This window comes from Microcaecilia unicolor, chromosome 4, assembly GCF_901765095.1.
Source record: "Microcaecilia unicolor chromosome 4, aMicUni1.1, whole genome shotgun sequence".
Lineage (NCBI taxonomy): Eukaryota > Metazoa > Chordata > Amphibia > Gymnophiona > Siphonopidae > Microcaecilia > Microcaecilia unicolor.
The window spans coordinates 253,251,639-253,269,526 of NC_044034.1; the positions used below are offsets into that span (position 1 = coordinate 253,251,639).

Sequence of the window (17,888 nt, forward strand, 5' to 3'; positions counted from 1 at the left end):
GTTGAAAATTGGATTATCTGTTCTCTAAACATAGATTTAGGGGCCCTTTTACTAAGCTGTGCTAAAAAGTGGTCTGCGGTAGCAGTAGCATTGGGCTTTCCTGCACGCTGAGGCAGAAGTGGAGCCAGGTTGACGGCGCGGGGGGAATGAAAGCGGACTTCCGCCGGCGCACAACACGACAAGACAAAAATAGGCACTGGCAGAACTCCGTTTGTGGGAGTGGCCGCTCGCCTGGTGCCCCACGTAGCTACGGCACTGCGCTGAGGCCACTTTTAGCATGGCTGTAAAATGGCCGCAATTTCTATTTTCCATTGATGGCCATGCACTAATTTTCCAATTAACGAATGGCCATTAGAGTGTAAGCCCTTACTGCTACCTATTTACTAGTCAGAAAGGGCTCACATGCTAACCTCACACTAATTGGGCAGTGATGTTCCCTCACTACCCAATTAATGCAGGGAAAGGGAAATGGGACAGGGAAATGGGACTTGATATACTGCCTTTCTAAGGGTTTTGCAACTACATTCAAAGCGGTTTACATATATTCAGGTTCTTATTTTTGTAACAGGGGCAATGGAGGGTAAAGTGACTTGCCCAGAGTCACAAGGAGCCAGTGGCGTAGCAAGGGCGGGGCAGTAGGGGCGGTCCGCCCCGGGTGCACGCTGCTGGAGGGTGCAGAGAGCAGCCGCACGCCTGTTGGCTCCGCTGGTTTCCTGCTCCCTCTGCCCCGGAACAGGTTACTTCCTGTTCTGGGGCAGAGGGAGCCAGTGGAGCCGACAGGCACAGGGCTGCTCTCTGCACCCTCCAGCAGCCAAGAATGCACCTGGGGGGGGGGCTTGATACGCCGGGGAGGGGGGTGTCATTGTGTTGGGGGGGGGGCTTGATGCACCGGGGAGGGGGGTGTCATTGCGCTGGGGGGGAGTGTCGTGCTGTACCCTGGGAGGACGGACGCCGCTGCACCTGGGGGGGAGGGTGCGCAGCGGCAATCCGCCCGGGTGGCAGCCAACCTAGGATCGCCACTGCAAGGAGCTGCAGGGCACGCCTACTTCCCGCATCCAAACATGCCCCCATGCTAAAAATAAAAACCTTTTTTTTTAGCATTTGGGTAAAGCAAATGATGATCCCAGAACTAATGCAGGACGCCTGAGCGTGTACCGCAGTACTGCCTATTAGTGCTTACTGCCACTTAGTAAAAGGGTCCCTACACCTTCTCACCTAAGCTCTGAACCAAACCTAAGGCATCAAAACCTCATATTATTGATCTTGTATTTTTAAAAAAATTCCCATTTTATGTTTCAGGGCCTCTCCAGTATGAACTCTCTGTAAGAAAAAAAAAAACCGCTGGATAAAAATAGCAATAATAATTTTAAACAAATCCGAGTCGGTGCTTGCTTTTTACTTCGCAAACCTCTCGGCTTTATTTATTTAGGTTTGTTTCAGGTCCCTTTTGCTCCACTTCTTCTGTTCCGCCGGTTTCTTTTTCTTGGATGCGCGCCCGTCTCCTCCCACTCAGCAGGGAGAGAAAGAAAAAAAAAAGGTCACGTCTGTTTGGAAAAATATGTAGGTCAGTGGAACATTTCCTGCACTTGTGAGAAAGAGCGCTCGCTGCGGCTCTCTCTCATCCCAAAGTAAACCACCTACCTACTTGCCAGTACCGCCATTAAGCGTTCATTTCTTTTATTTTCTTTATCTCCTCATTCATTTTCGACGCCAGTCTGGCTGTTTTTTTTTTCTTTTTCTTTTTGTGCCCACGGATAAACAGCCCGTTCTAGGCGGGCTACGGCACCGCCGCTCCCTTCCCCTCCCCCTCTTTCTCGGCTGCGATACCTTTCGCTCTCTCTCTCTGCTCCCTCCGTCATCCTCGCGAACGAGGAAGCTTCGCCTCACACCGACACTGCGCTTGTTCTGGCAAAAGCGTTGCTCAAGCGAAAAAAGGGGGAGAAGAGAAGCCGGGAGAGGATGGTGCATTCCCTCTTGAGAGACAGCTGAATTATTAAAATGCTCTTGGTAGCCACCCACCCACGCCGTGAAAAGCGCACGCGATGCACCTGGGCAGCTGCTGCTCCTTCTCCTGCGTTATTGGTTTCTATTTTCTGTGAAGGAGAAGTTTGATTTCTGTGATATATTCCGTCTGCTTTTTTATGAGAAATACTGCCTGACTAAAATGCTCACCGTCCTATATGAGCGGATTCAGTTTCTCCCCTCGCGCTAGTTGAGGGAACTTGCCCCCCAAAAAACAGCGCCAAAGCCTTTGCTCCCGTCTTGCTGTGTGGAGTGGAGCTGCCTGTGTCCCCTACCATCCCCCACCCCCTCCAGCCCCTGGGGGCCCCCGCGGTCCAGCTGAACTGAGGAACTGACTGGAGCACTGTGACATGCAGTGGCCCCTCGCACCATGAGATACAGCAGCTGCAGCGGGAAGGCGGCGGACCAGAGTCTCGGCTTGTTCTGTCTGACTAACACTTTGCAGCCAGATTCTGGCCTCAGGCCCGAGTTTGACAGCAGTGGCGGCAGCTGCAGCGGCGAAGGAGGAGGAGGCGGCAGCGACGACCCGAGTGCCAGGAGAGCTCGCAAAATCAAAGCGAAAAGCAAGCCCAAGTGCGCGGGCAGAGAGCGAGAGAGCCGCGGTGGGCGCGAGGGCGTCTTTTCCCGCGCGCAGGTGGCCTCGGCCGACAGCAGCGGCGCCTCCCAGCCCGCGCCCCGCTCCTGCAGCAGGTAAGAGGAAGCGCGCCGCCGCGCGGATCATCACACCTTAGGAAACTACCTGCGCATAGATCAGTGCGGAACGGTTTCTAGTCCGCGCTCCCTTGGCAGAGACATTGCTATTTCTTCTTTATTACAAAAATCAATAAAAAAAATATTAAGACTACATTTTGCAAACAAGTAGAAGGTGGTTTGGGAATTACGTTGCAGGTAATGCAGAACGTCTATTGCTTGCATTACTCTTTTGGATAGCCATGTGCTTGCCGGTGCCAACTTGCAGCTGAAGTGAAATCTTCAACAAGTATGTACTACACCTGTATCTTAGCATGATGAACTGCTTATGTTGACTTTTTGTGTAACTAAAGCCAATTCAGAGCTGTAGTTGCAAAAGAAACCAATAACGTAGTTCTTAATACTGTGCCACCAGGTAAATGACAAGAATCCCAGTTGGCAAATTGATGTGTCTCAGTTAGCTGCAGATTTTCAAAACATACAGTGGTACCAGTAAGATCATACTGTAGGAAACTAGAGGAAGACAGAATTATTTTAGCATTTGGGCCTTATTTACTAAAGATTGACTCAAGTTATCTGCCGCAGGCCCCATAGAAATAAAATCGGGCCTGTGTCAGATGAAATGCACTAGTAAAAAACCCCCTAAATATTTTCACATAGACATAATTGAGGAGGGGCAGAGGACGGAACCCTCTTCTCTACATAGTCCACTTAGCTAAACAGGTGGCATACGGTGGCAGGACTTCTAGGTAACTGTACTGCATGCAGAATGTCGAGGTCTTTGAAGAAATTGCCAGGTGACTCCCTACCAGTGGCATCATATTAGAGCTGAACAAGTGGATGTCAAAATCTATATAAGAAAAACTAATCGCATGTTTTTAGAAAACACTGTGTGATTGGCAAAAGAGAGCAAAACCCATCACACTTTCATGAGTATTAAAAAAAATATTTTTAAGCAAGTATGATTGCAATTCCGGGGCAGTTTTTTTTTAAATTCAACCCCACCCAGCACGTCTCCTGTGATTTTATCAGAGCGTTGCATATGGTCCTCAGCAGAAATAATGTATTTAGGATCATATCAACAAACATCAACAGAATCTTCTTTTGCTTCTGTCTGGATTTTAACATAAGTTCTATGTAATGTTTTTAGTCTGAAAGCGTAGTATGAAAGAATAAGCCAAATATTTGTTTATTTATTTGTGACATTTATACTCCACAATTTCCCTCACAATTTCAAGTTCAATGTGGCTAACAAGCTACAAGGACTCGTTACAAAATATTAACTAAAATTCACAGTGACATAATTTCTTTTAACTTCCTTGATGAAAGTAAATTGTAAAGCATCAGCAGAAAGTGGATGCTTCAAAATATCTAATTAGCTTGTTTGTTTAGGTTTTTTTCCCTGATATATTTTTATTTCCATTCTTTTTAGTTGCCCATATTCTACATGTTATCAATGTTTTCTCTGTCTGGAGCTCTGATGTAGATTGTGCTTTGAATAACCTAGCTTCAGAATGGCTGAAACTGCTAACCAGTAAGCATGCATTAGTGTTTACCGCAGCTTATAGTAAAAGGGCACATTAAAGTGTTTGAAAAACTCTTCTGCTTAGCAGTTTCCCCCAGTGGCGTAGCTACTATGGGGCCACAGGGGATTGGGCCCCCGTAGATTTGGCCCTGGACCCCCCTGCCGACGACCCTCTCAACCCCCCTCTCCCACCGCCAACCCGCCGTCGCTGTCTGCTACCTTTGCTGGCGAGGGACCCCAACCCCCGCCAGCCGAAGTCTTCTTCCTTCGTTTGGTTTCCAAGTCTACGTACAACGTGCAGGACGTCAGACTCACAGAAACAGAACGAAGTCTTGCAGGGCTTCATTCTGTATCTGTGAGTCTGACAACGTGCAGGACGTCAGACTTGGAAACCAAACAAAGGAAGAAGACTTTGGCTGGCGGGGGTTGGGGTCCACCGCCAGCAAAGGTAGGCGACGGCAGGGACGGGCGGGGGTCGAGAGGGTCGTCGGCAGGGGGGGAGGTCAAAGTTGTTCATAGTGGTGGTGGTGGGGGGGGGGTGTCGGCAGCGCCGGGGGGTGGCTAAAAAGTGCCCCTCACCTCGGGCTCTGGACCCCCCTCCCGCTGAAGTCTGGCTACGCCCCTGGACTTTCCGCTATTCTGAACAGTTTAATGGGCCCTTTTACTGAGCTGCAGTAACCACTAATGCATGCTTACTGCAACTTAAAATGCACTACCATGAAGCACTCAGGCATCCCACAGTACATTTTGCATGTGTGCGTGTCACCCACATGCTAAAAAATTTTGCGCTTGGGGTGTGTTTGGGGACGAGAGTGGGTGTGGCTTTGCTAATCAGTTAGCACATGGGCATTGCCACTCGCTAGCTGATTAGCGCAAGATTAGTTCGTGAGCCCCCACCACCTGCAAAATAGATGTCGGCAAGTGTTCAGGCGGTAATGGCCACGTGCTAATGGGAAATTAGTGCATGGCCATTATCATAGAAATAAGAAATGCGGCCATTTACTGGCAGTGCTAAACATGGCCTTAGAGTGCGGGAAAGACCCGTGCTGGGGAGAACATAGGCCGCTTCTTAGCACTGCTTAGTAAAAGAGCCCCAAGTGTTTAATATCCCTTTAAGGCATAACCAAAATGAATTTAAATGATTATCTAAGGGTTCCTTTTACAAAGTCTTAGAACTGCCACGTTATCTAGATCCAGGATGGAGACTTTTTGGCCAATCCTGATATTGAACTTGCATCCCAAAGCAGTGTGGGATTTCTAGTCCCTGATTTTAAGAATTGAAATCAGTGCCACAGGTCCCATAATGCATCAGTATGAGGTTGTTAAAAATACAGGACTGGTCTGAAATCTCCCTCCTGGAACTGGGTACCTTGGGAACGCTACTACTCTAGAATAGTGGTTTTCAACCAAGTTCTTTGGGGTACACCTAAATGTTTGGAGGAGTAGCCTAGTGGTTAGTGCAGTGGCCTTTGATCCTGGGGAACTGGGTTCAATTCCCACTGCAGCTCCTTGTGACTGTGGTCAAGTCACTTAACCCTCCAATGCCCCAGGTACAAAATAAGTACCCGTAATTTAAATGTAGTTGCAAAATACCTCAGAAAGGTGGTATATCAAGTTCCCTTTCCCTTCCCCTTCCCCTTCCCCTTTCAGGATTCCCATAGTAACTTCATTGGCTCCCAACTGCACACAGAATACACTTCAAAGTCTTTATTCTAACACACAAAGCCCTCCATGAGGGCTAACATGACTATTTTGCTTCACTGACTGTTCTGTACACCCCATCCCGATGCCTTCATTCTCTACATGGCCATCCTCTTGTGCTTTCCACCCTCATCAAGAGCTAAGTGGGAATCAGCCTGCAGTAGTGCTTTTTATTTCCTTTTTCTCCTGCTTTCCTTGTGAACTGAACATTCCTATGCTAATTTTTGGTCAGGGCTCAAAAGTTACCTTTATTGAAAAGCCTTTAATAACCCTCGAAGTTTGTAATGATTGGACTAGCTACAGTGCTGATTCACAAGGCTCTACACAAACGTGTGATTGTTTTTGAATGTTTTAATTCTTATTAAAATTGAGTAGAGTGATGTGGTAGCCATGTTAGTCCATTTATCGATTAGCTTTCAAAGGTAACCCTTCTTCTTCAGATCAGAAATTTGATCTGAAGAAGAAGGGTTACCTTCGAAAGCTAATCAAAAAAATGCATTGCTAGTCCAATAAAAATGGTATCATCTTACTTTCTTTTCTATGTTTTGTTTTATTTCTGTTTATTACCTTTCTTATTTTTTTTAAATTGGAGCACTTTATTTGCTTTTATCCTGTTGTAAACATCTTTGATTTGTTCCTCAATAACAGCAGTATAGCAAACAAGAATAAACGATAACAATAAATATGCATTAGATAGATTGATGCACTTCTTCCCTTGTACGCAGATTTATCTAATGTATATTCATTGTGGATATATTGAAAACCTAATTGGCTGGGTGTGCCTCAAGGACTGGTTTGAGAACCACTGCCCTAGAACATCATTTATTTAAAACTGAGTTTTATTCATGTAGGGCAGCTACATCTGTGTACGAACCTTTTCACGACAACACACCCTTCATTTTCATTTCAAGTTTTATGCGGAGAAGCTGCTTCCCCTGATCTCTTTAAAACATGACAATTACCTTACTGACTATTTAGAAAGATGAACAAAATAAGTCACAGGCATTCATGTAGATGAAACTGGATTTCTTCTAGAACAGTTGGGTATTTCTCATGTTTTGTCACTATTTATTTTATTACAGACAGAATTAAACCTGAATTTTAAGACCCAACGTTGTGCCAGAATGCTAGATGATCTTATTACACATCTATCACCTTCACTGGATACATAAGATAAATAATAACAGTAGTTACATAGTCAAACAAAAGAGCTCATGGATGCTGTGGAAAAGTGGAAGTATTTATATTGTTATCAGTAAATTTCAGTAGAAACCCTGCCAGGGCTATAGCAGCTGCAAACAGTGTAAAGGCTTAAGATGGGGATGAGTCAGCTCACCTGCTAATTCATCACAATACAGGGAACAGCAGAATGCTAATAACTACATTTAACACCAATTTAATTCAGTTTGTAGTAGCTGAGACTTTACTGTCTTCTTTGCTAACTGAGAGGCCCTTTTACTAAGCCGCGGTAGGGTCTATGTGCATGCAGCGCATGCCCAAATAAGAATACCGCCAGGCCAGCATGCCCCCCTGGTGGTAATTTCATATTTGGCGCATGCTCTTAACGCCTGGATGAATTAATTATTTCCTACCACGTGCGCTGTTTTCAGTGGTAATCGGCAGTTGGCACACGCTGACTGGTCACCGCGCGTGTAGTGCGTGAGCCCTTACCGCTAGATCAATGGGTGATGGAACAGGCTCAGGCCAGTTTTAGACGCGCGCTGGTTTCAGTTTTACTGCATGCCCTTTTCCCGTCACATTAAAAAAAAAAAAAAACCTTTTTTGCAGACGTGGTGAAAACTGGCCCATTCACACCTAATACACGTACCTACACTGCCGCAGGCCACTTTTTACCGCAGCTTAGTAAAAGGAGCCCTTAATTTGAAAGATGAAAAAGTAAGTTATATTCCATAGTGTCAGGGTAAAGCAATGAAAGACACTAATATGCTAAGCTAAGATGGTTTCAATTATTATTTATTTTTCATTTGATAATTTGGTAAGCTGTTTTGACCAGTCTCCTGAAGCATCTTATTGTGACATGATTTCTGACATGGCTTCATAGGATATTATTCAATACCCCTGATCTCACCTCAGCAGCCTTTACTGATTAGAAGCTGTGATGTTAAGCTTCCTGTTGTTAGGGAAAGAAAGGCGGAGAACTTGAATAGCATTCAGGGGTGATGCTTCAGAGAAACAGTGGAAATGAATTTTGGTTTGACTTCAGCTTCTAATGATGTTTTGGAATGTTTTCAGAATGAATAAGTAACAGGATCCTTTTTCATGCATATCAACTTAACATATTGTTTGCTTTTTTGAGGATATGAATTAATGAACAGCAGTTATGCAGATGGTTGTCAGTTGATACTGTGAGGTTTATGGGAATAAATAGGCACTTTAAAGGTTCTTACAAAAGCATGCTGAATGCCAGATAAAAATATTCAAAGCCTGTTTACTAATAGGATTTACTTCTTTTAGCAGATGCTTTAAGATGGTTGTTGACTTCTCATACATTGTAATAGGAGTACTTGTAAGGTGGGTTTAGCATATTTTTAAAAATCCACAGATGTGCTAAATTATTTTATGAATTTTATTAACATGATTAATCCATCATTTTCAAAAAGGCTGGGTTCCCTTCTATGCCTACAAGGGTATTTTAAACCAGAGGAGCTGGTTTAAGACTTAGGCAAATATACTGAATTTTTGTACCATAAGCACAAATTGGGAAAACCCCTTTAGTACATGAGGCCCAATTATGTAAACTCCCAGTGGACCTGTGAAATTCCTATGAAGTTCATTACTGAGGAAGGAAGTCCTTTCAGTATGAAAATATGCTGGAGCTCTTGTAAGTTTATTTTGTCTCTAGATCTAAGCCAGCTGACTCTCCTTCCTCCTTTTCCTCTGTATGCCCTGCACTCATTTTGCATCACATCGCAGTAAACTCATCAGATAATCTGCCTTCCCTGCATTACTATATTCTTGCCATATATTTTTTATTATTTTTTCTCAATGTATAAATATGGTACTATATACCCTATCTTGAGAATCTTGTAGCCTCTCTTCCTCAGCATTTAGGCCTCTCTTCGTTTTCTTCCCATTTTCTCCCAGGTCTTAGATCCAGGGCCGTGCCTAGGGTCTCTGGCGCCCCCCTGCAGACTATCAGTTGGCGCCCCCCCCCCCCCCAATGAAAATAATCGCTCACCACTTGCCACACTGAAAGGAATTGTCAGCAATATTCTTAGAAACAAATTGCTATACATTGCAAAATAAGATAGCAGATGTAAATTCTCAAAGTGGACATATTCCAAACGCTAAAATGAAACCTGGCTCACCCCGGACAACTCTGCCTCAATCGCAGCCCTATGCCACGGAGGTTATCTTTTCTCCCATTCGCCCCGCCCAGTCGGCCGCGGTGGCGGCGTCGGACTACTACTTTCGCCCGCCTGCAGCTTCCAACCTCTCCACCTACCTCAGTCTCACAGCTTCTCATCCTTTGAAGTTCACTCCATCCGTCTATTCCACCCACTGCCACTCAGAGTTGCAGTCATTTACCGCCCCCCTGATAAATCCCTCCCATCCTTCCTTACCGACTTCGATGCCTGGCTCTCCGTCTTTCTTGAGCCCTCATCCCCATCCCTCATTCTCGGTGACTTCAACATCCACACTGATAACCTTTCCGATTCATATGTTGCTCAGTTCCTCACTCTTACCTCCTCCTTCAACCTCCAACTGAGCCCCACCACCCCTACTCACAAATCTGGCCACTGTCTTGATCTCGTCCTCTCTTCTACTTGCTCACCCTCCACTTTCTGAGTTTCACCTCTTCCTCTCTCCGACCACCACCTTATCACATTCACACTTCAGCACCCTCCCCCTCACTCTCGCCCAACACTAACTACTACGTCCAGAAATCTCCAGGCTGTTGACCCCTCCACCTTATCCTCTACTATCTCTGATCTCCTCCCTTCCATCTTGTCCTCCACATCCGTTGACAAAGCTGTCTCCACTTACAATGCCACTCTTTCCTCTGCTCTAGACACCCTTGCACCGTCCACCTCCCGGCCCTCAAGACGTACCAATCCCCAGCCCTGGCTGACCCCTTGCACCCGATACCTTTGCTCCTGCGCCCGTTCGGCTGAACGCCTCTGGAGGAAATCTCGCACCCTTACTGACTTCATTCACTTCAAATTCATGCTATCCTCCTTCCAATCCTCCCTATTCCTCGCTAAGCAGGACTATTATATCCAATTGACCAATTCCCTTAGCTCTAACCCTCGTCGTCTATTCGCCACCCTCAACTCCCTCCTCAAAGTGCCCTCTGCTCCCACCCACCCCCCCCCTTCACTCTCTCCTCAATCTCTGGCCCACTACATCCGTGACAAGGTCCAGAAGATCAACCTCGAATTCACCACTACTCCCTCTCCTCCTCTTCAGCCTATATCTCACTCTCTCATCCAACCTACCCAGGCCTCCTGCTCCTCCTTTCCTGCTATCACCGAAGAGGAAATCGCCCATCTCCTCTCCTCCTTGAAAGCCACCACTTGTTCCTCTGACCCCATCCCCACTAACCTACTCAACACCATCACCCCCACCATCTGTCATATACTTAACCTCTCTCTCTCCACTGCATCTGTCCTGGACACCTTCAAGCATGCTGTGGTACTCCACTCCTCAAAAAACCATCACTTGACCCTACCTGTCCCTCCAACTACCGCCCCATTTCCCTCCTACCCTTCCTCTCCAAGATACTTGAACGCGCCGTTCACAGCCGCTGTATTGATTTTCTCTCCTCTCATGCCATCCTCGATCCGCTCCAATCCGGCTTTCGCCCCCTACACTCAACAGAAACGGCACTATCTAAAGTCTGCAATGACCTATTCCTCGCCAAATCCAAAGGTCACTACTCCATCCTCATCCTCCTCGACCTCTCCGCCGTTTTTGACACTGTCAATCACAACCTACTTCTTGACACACTGTCCTCCCTTGGGTTCCAGGGCTCTGTCCTCTCCTGGTTCTCCTCTTATCTCTCCCATCGTACCTTCAGAGTACACTCTCATGGTTCGTCCTCCTCCCCTATCCCGCTCTCTGTTGGAGTTCCTCAGGGATCTGTCCTTGGGCCCCTTCTTTTTTCAATCTACACCTCTTCCTTAGGCTCCCTGATTTCTTCTCATGGTTTCCACTATCATCTTTATGCCGACGACACCCAGCTTTATCTCTCCACACCAGAAATCACTGCGGATACCCAGGCCAAAGTCTCGGCCTGCTTATCCGACATTGCTGCCTGGATGTCCAACCACCACCTGAAACTGAATATGTCTAAGACTGAACTTATTGTCTTCCCACCCAAACCCACTTCCCCTCTCCCTTCACTCTCTATCTCAGTTGAGAACACCCTCATCGTCCCCGTCTCATCTGCCCGCAACCTCGGTGTCATCTTCGACTCCTCCCTCTCCTTTTCTGCGCACATCCAGCAGATAGCCAAGACCTGTTGCTTCTTCCTCTATAACATCAGCAAAATTCGCCCCTTCCTCTCCGAGCACACCACCCGAACTATCATCCACTCTCTCATTACCTCTCGCCTTGACTACTGCAACCTACTCCTGACCGGCCTCCCACGTAGCCATCTACTCCCCCTTCAGTCCATCCAGAACTCTGCCGCACGTCTTATCTTCCGCCTTAACCGATATACTCATATCACCCCTCTCCTCAAGTCACTTCACTGGCTCCCAATCAGATACCGCATACAGTTCAAGCTTCTCTTACCTACAAATGCACTCGATCTGCGGCCCCTCCGTACTTCTCTACCCTCATCTCCCCTTACGTCCCTACCCGTAACCTCCGCTCTCAAGACAAATCCCTCCTTTCAGTACCCTTCTCCACCACCTCCAACTCCAGGCTCCGTCCCTTCTATCTCGCCTCACCCCATGCCTGGAACACACTCCCTGAGCCCATACGCCGTGCCCCCTCCCTACCCATCTTCAAATCAATGCTCAAAGCCCACCTCTTCAATGTCGCCTTCGGCTCCTAATCACTACACCACTTCTCAGAAAACTTATCTACCCCAACTTGACATTTCGTCCTTTAGATTGTAAGCTCTTCCGAGCAGGGACCGTCCTTAATTGTTAATTTGTACAGCGCTGCGTAACCCTAGTAGCGCTCTAGAAATGTTAAGTAGTAGTAGTAGTAAAATGATTTTTTCTACCTTTGTTGTCTGGTGACTTTCTTTTTCCGATCATGCTGGCCCAGTATCTGAGTCTGCTGCTATCTGTCCTCTTAACTCCATTTCCAGGGCTTCCTTTCCATTTATTTCTTTACTTTCCTCCTTTCTTCTTCATTTCTTGCTCTATATCCATTTCCAGCAATTTCTTCTCTCTCCCTGGGTCCTGTCCTCCCATCCACATCCATCCTTGTCCCTCTCTGCCCTTCCCTTCTCCATCCATAGCCAGCAATCCTCCACTCTCCCCTCCCCTCCATTTCCAGCAATTTGTCCTCTCCCTGGGCCCCCATGTCCATCCTTGTTCCTCTCTGCCCTTCCCTCCTCCATCCATAGCCAGCAATCCTCCTCTCTCCCCTCCCCTCCATTTCCAGCAATTTGTCCTGTCCCTGGGCCCTGCCCTCCCATCCATGTCCCTCTCTGCCCTTTCCTCCTCCATCCATAGCCAGCAATCCTCCTCTCTCCCCTCCCCTCCATTTCCAGCAAATTGTCCTCTCCCTGGGCCCTGCCCTCCCATCCATGCCCCTCTCTGCCCTTCCCTCCTCCATCCATAGCCAGCAATCCTCCTCTCTCCCCTCCCCTCCATTTCCAGCAATTTGTCCTGTCCCTGGGCCCTGCCCTCCCATCCATGTCCCTCTCTGCCCTTCCCTCCTCCATCCATAGCCAGCAATCCTCCTCTCTCCCCTCCCCTCTGTTTCCAGCAATTTGTCCTTTCTCTGGGCCCCCATGTCCATCCTTGTCCCTCTCTGCCCTTCCCTCCTCCATCCATAGCCAGCAATCCTCCTCTCTCCCCTCCCCTCCATTTCCAGCAAATTGTCCTCTCCCTGGGCCCCCATGTCCATCCTTGTCCCTCTCTGCCCTTCCCTCCTCCATCAATTTGTCCTCTCCCTGGGCCCTGCTGCCCTCCCATCCATGCCATCCCATCCATGCCTGTCTCTCTGTCCTCCCATCCATGCCTCTCTGCTCTTCCCTCCGCGCCCTCTTATCATTTAAAATTTGTATGCACCAATTTAAAAAAAAATCCACAGAATTCTCCCAGCACCTTGTCTCGTCCAGATCATAATACACAGACAAATGTCATTGACGCTCTATCACACACACCGTTTAGAATTCTAAGGCTGCCACCCCCACCTCTACGTGAAAAAAAAAAAATCCTTAGTCTAACCTTTTTCAAAAACGTAAGCCAATTTATCGTGTACTAGACATAATTTTGGTACACAGCCATGCAACCTGGCGCAAAACGGTCTCCCTTGTGAAATACGTCCAACAAAAAACAAATGGCACATAGCACAGAAGGCCTTTAAATCTTTTACTTCCGGTCGCAGCAGCGTCAGTGAAAGCGGAGCGCTGCCGACGTCTCCCTTCCCTTCGCGCTCTTGGTTCCCTCAGTGTCCGCCTTCTTCTGACGTTAGAAGAAGGCGGGACACTGAGGGAACCAATGAGTGCAAGGGAAGGGAGATGTCGGCAGCGCTTTCACTGACGCTGCTGCGACGCTGCTGTGACCGAGGTAAAAGATTTAAAGTCCTCGGCGGCGCAGGGCAAGGGTAAGCACCGCGGCGGCGCCCTCCAGAGGTGGGCGCCCCCCTGCGGCGCTTACCCCGCTTACCTCATCGGCACGGCCCTGCTTAGATCAGACTGTTTTATTTTCAGCTTCTCATATTTGTCTCTCCACCACATCATCAAGCCCAAAAATCTCCAAAATGGTAAGAAGATGCTGGGAGATCATGCAAACTAATCCCGCGTTCCAGAACACAAATTTAAGAATAGCATTTGCAAGAGGTAGGAACTTAAAGGAAGAACTGAGCCCCACTGCACTTCCATCGCAAGTGAATGTGAACAGAAAGATCAAGGGACACTACAAATGTGGCACATGCCAAATTTGCAAGATCACATTGCAAACTAAAAGTTTTAAAGATGTTTTGGATGGACAAGAATATGCTTTAGTTCACTTTACCAATTGTAGAACTGATTTTGTAGTTTGTCATCTAGTGCTCTTGTCATAAACTTTACGTAGGAATGACAATGAGGGCATTAAAAATCAGAATGTTAGAACATAGATCAAACATTGTCAGCCAGAATATGAAAGAATCAATGGTTGAACATTGCACTACATTCAAACACAAATTTGAAGATCTTAAGTGTTGTGTCCTTTATTGAGTGGAAACCAATCAGAGGGGAGGCAATAGAAAATGCTGCAACGGAGAGAGGCTAAATGGACATTTAAATTGAAAACATTGGAACCTATGGGACTAAACAACAAAATTGACTGGCATGTGTTCTATTAGTTGGAATTAAAAGATTAACTATATAGAATTTTCAACGCAACGGTCACTTTAAATCAGCTGTTCCCTGTGTGCTGGACCTGAACCAAAATACTGCTAAGTGATTTCTGATTATTTTATTCTAACTTCTCAACTTTTTGGCTATATGTTTAGGTACCTGATATTCTCTTTAATTAAATGCTTATTACTTAATTAATTTGTCCTGTGAATCTGTATTGTGGTTATAAATTTGGTTATAAATTTGCATTTTACATTGATGAAACTGCTATAATTATTGGGAATATTTAGATTTATTTACTAAAGGAAAGTTATATTCTAGTGGAATTTGAAAGTTAAATCAACTGAAAATTCTTTGATCAGACTGTATCATTTCTGCTCATACCTAGAGAACATTTTTTGATATACCACTTGGCTAACTCACTGGGACTTATAGTCTCACCCACCCCAAGGTTTTCCAGCCATATATAGACAAGCCAAAACTCATTAACTTCTCAGTCACACACAGGCAATCTTGCAGACTGTTAACCCATCATAGTACACCTGTTCATACCCATTTCAACCAATCAGGATGACTTTTATTCTCTGTAATAATTGTGGTGCTTTAGTTTCAAGGCCAATCATCTGGAGACTTAAGGCTTGTCCTATCTGGCTTCAGCTTGCTAGTTTAAAACAGGAGCTCTGTAAAGTAAAGCAGGAATTGGATGCACTTAAAACAGCTTCTAGGACTGCACAGAATCATACCAACTTCTCACCACTGCCTCAAAGGATAAAACCACCTAAGAATAGATGGTTCACGGTAGGCTCAGGCAGACTTTGTTTTGTGACACAGAAGCATCCGCCCTCACAAGTGTTGCCCTTACAGAATTCTTTTGCTGCATTACAGCACTGTGATGTTCCTGAAAATAAAACTGAGGCTGAAGAAAAAGCAATGAAGGTGGAACAAAAAGATATGAAGGTACCCAAAGAGAAAAGGCACCCCCCCAAATCACTAATGTTGAAACTCATACCAGGAAACTGTTGCTACTAGGGGATTCCATTATCAGAGGCATTCACTTTGAAACACAGTTCAAGGGGCAATGCAAAGTGAAATGCCTTCCAGGCTCTTCAGCTACCAGGAGTACCAAGCAAATAATCTCTATAATCAGAGAAGAAACTAAGGAGTCAAACATTGATGTTGCTATCCACCTGGGAACAAATGATTTGTCCAGTAATACCCCACTTGCCACGCAGGTAGCTTTTCAGGAGCTGGGAGAGGGGTTAAAACCTTTGATACAAACAATAGCTTTCTCTGAAGTACTACCTACCTTTGGAAAGGGAGAGAAAAGATAGCAAAGTACTGAGAATTTCAATAGCTGACTCAAAGCCTGGTGTCACCAAGAAGGATTTAGGTACATAGGAGGATGGGGCAATACATGGAAAAACAAAAGACTATACTGTAACGATGGGCTGCATCTCACTGTGGCAGGGAAAAAATCCTTGGGGAGAAATTCAGACAATATATTTCTAGACATTTAAACTAGAAGGTGGGGGTGGCATATGGAGGCAGGTTACTTCAAGTGGTCACCCCCAGCTAAAGCTAAAGACAAGATGCCTTAGTAGAAAAGAAAGCAATGAAAACAACAATCTTAGCAAATCACTTCTTATCAACACAGCAGAAAGTGAGACTAAACAAGAAACTAAACAGAAGATAAAAATTCCACTGAAATGTAGATGGAAAGCGATGACCACAAATGCTCGCAGTCTGAGCAATAAAGTTCATGACCTTCAAGCCCTGATGTTGGAGGCAGACTTAGAGGTTGTTGCAATCACGGAGACATGGCTCAATGGTTCCCATGAATAGGATGCAAATATACCAGGCTATAATCTATTTAGGAAGGATAGAGATGGTCATAAAGGTGGAGGAGTAGCTCTGTATGTGAGAAATGATATCGCAGCGACTGAAATAACAGGGACCTGGGGAAAGGAAGAAGCGATATGGATCACCTTAAAAAGAGATGATAGAACCTCTGTCCAAGTGGGTGTTGTCTACAGACCTCTGACACAATTGGAGGAACTAGATAAAGATCTGATCTGATCACAGATATTCAAAAGTTGGGAAAGAAGAGAGAGGTGCTGTTGCTGGGAGATTTCAATCTGCCGGATGTAGATTGGAAGGTTCCATCTGCGGAATTGGAAAGAAGTAGAGAGATCCTGGATGCTTTTCAAAGTGCTCTGCTCAGACAAATGGTGACGGAACCCATGAAGGAGGGAGCGACACTGGATCTGGTGCTCACAAATGGGAATAGTGTATCAAATGTCCGAGTGGGTGCCCACCTGGGCAGCAGTGACCATCAAACAGTTTGGTTTGATATGACAGCTGAAGTGGAGGGCGGCCACTCAAAACTCAAAGTCCTGGATTTCAAGCATGCTGACTTTAGTAAAATGGGGGAATACCTGAGGAAGGAGCTGATGGGCTGGGAGGACGTACGAGAAGTGGAAGGACAGTGGTCCAGGCTGAAAGAAGCTATAAATATGGCCACAAACCTTTATGTAAGGACAGTAAATAAAAGCAAGAGAAAAAGGAAACCGATATGGTTCTCCAAGCAAGTGGCTGGCATTCCTGAAATACAGAAAAACTCAAGAAGAAGAACACGGAGAGGAATACCGGATGAAACTGAAAGAAGCCAAGAGAGAGAGACGTCTGGCGAAAGCGCAAGCGGAAGAACAAATGGCTAGAAATGTAATGAGGGGTGACAAAAATTTCTTCAGGTACATTAGTTAAAGGAGAAAGACTAAAAAGGGAATTGTGAGACTGAAAGATGCTGCGAACCGCTATGTAGATAATGATGAAGAAAAAGCAAATTTGCTAAATAGATACTTTTGTTCTGTTTTCACAGAAGAAAATCCTGGAGAAGGACCACGATTGACTGGCAAAAGTACATATGAGAATGGAGTGGATAGAGCACCATTCACGGAAGAGAGTGTGTATGAACAACTTGAAAATCTAAAGGTGGACAAAGCCATAGGACCGGACGGGATCCACCCCAGGATATTGAGGGAGCTCAGAGAGGTTCTGGCGGGTTAATGGAGCCATTGAATGTAACTCACCTTGAACTATTACTGAAAAGGTGTGAACTAAATCCAGTCCAGTGTATGGGGTTTAGTAATTGTGCATTAACATATTGTAGTTGCTTTTGCACAGCATTCTATGATGACACAACCCACTAAATTACATAAAGGGGGTCATTTTCAAAGCACTTAGGGGCCTTTTTACTAAAGGGTTGCTGTGTGGCAACCCGGAACTACCGCCAGCCCAACACGGCCACCGGCAGTAGTTCTGCCTTCAGTACACGCCATTTCTGGCACTGCTGGATTAAAAAAAAACACCGCAGTGGGTTACCGCCAGGGTAGCGCAGGAGCCCTTACCCACCCCCTCATTGGGTGGCAGTAAGTGCTCCCCCCTGCATGGCCACTCGGT

The 17,888-nt window shown here is 46.1% G+C and overlaps 1 protein-coding gene across 3 annotated transcripts in view; it reads left to right on the plus strand.

Annotated features, from left to right (window-relative positions):
* The first annotated feature begins 1,513 nt into the window (after positions 1–1,513).
* The window catches only part of NPAS2 (neuronal PAS domain protein 2), a 248,538-nt gene continuing 232,163 nt past the window's right edge, over positions 1,514–17,888 (plus strand). For all 3 annotated transcript variants that reach the window (XM_030201427.1, XM_030201428.1, XM_030201429.1), the window contains exon 1: positions 1,514–2,712. In XM_030201427.1, coding sequence (XP_030057287.1) covers positions 2,393–2,712 — 320 coding nt within the window. In that variant the 5' untranslated portion in view covers positions 1,514–2,392. The remainder of the gene's footprint in view (positions 2,713–17,888) is intronic.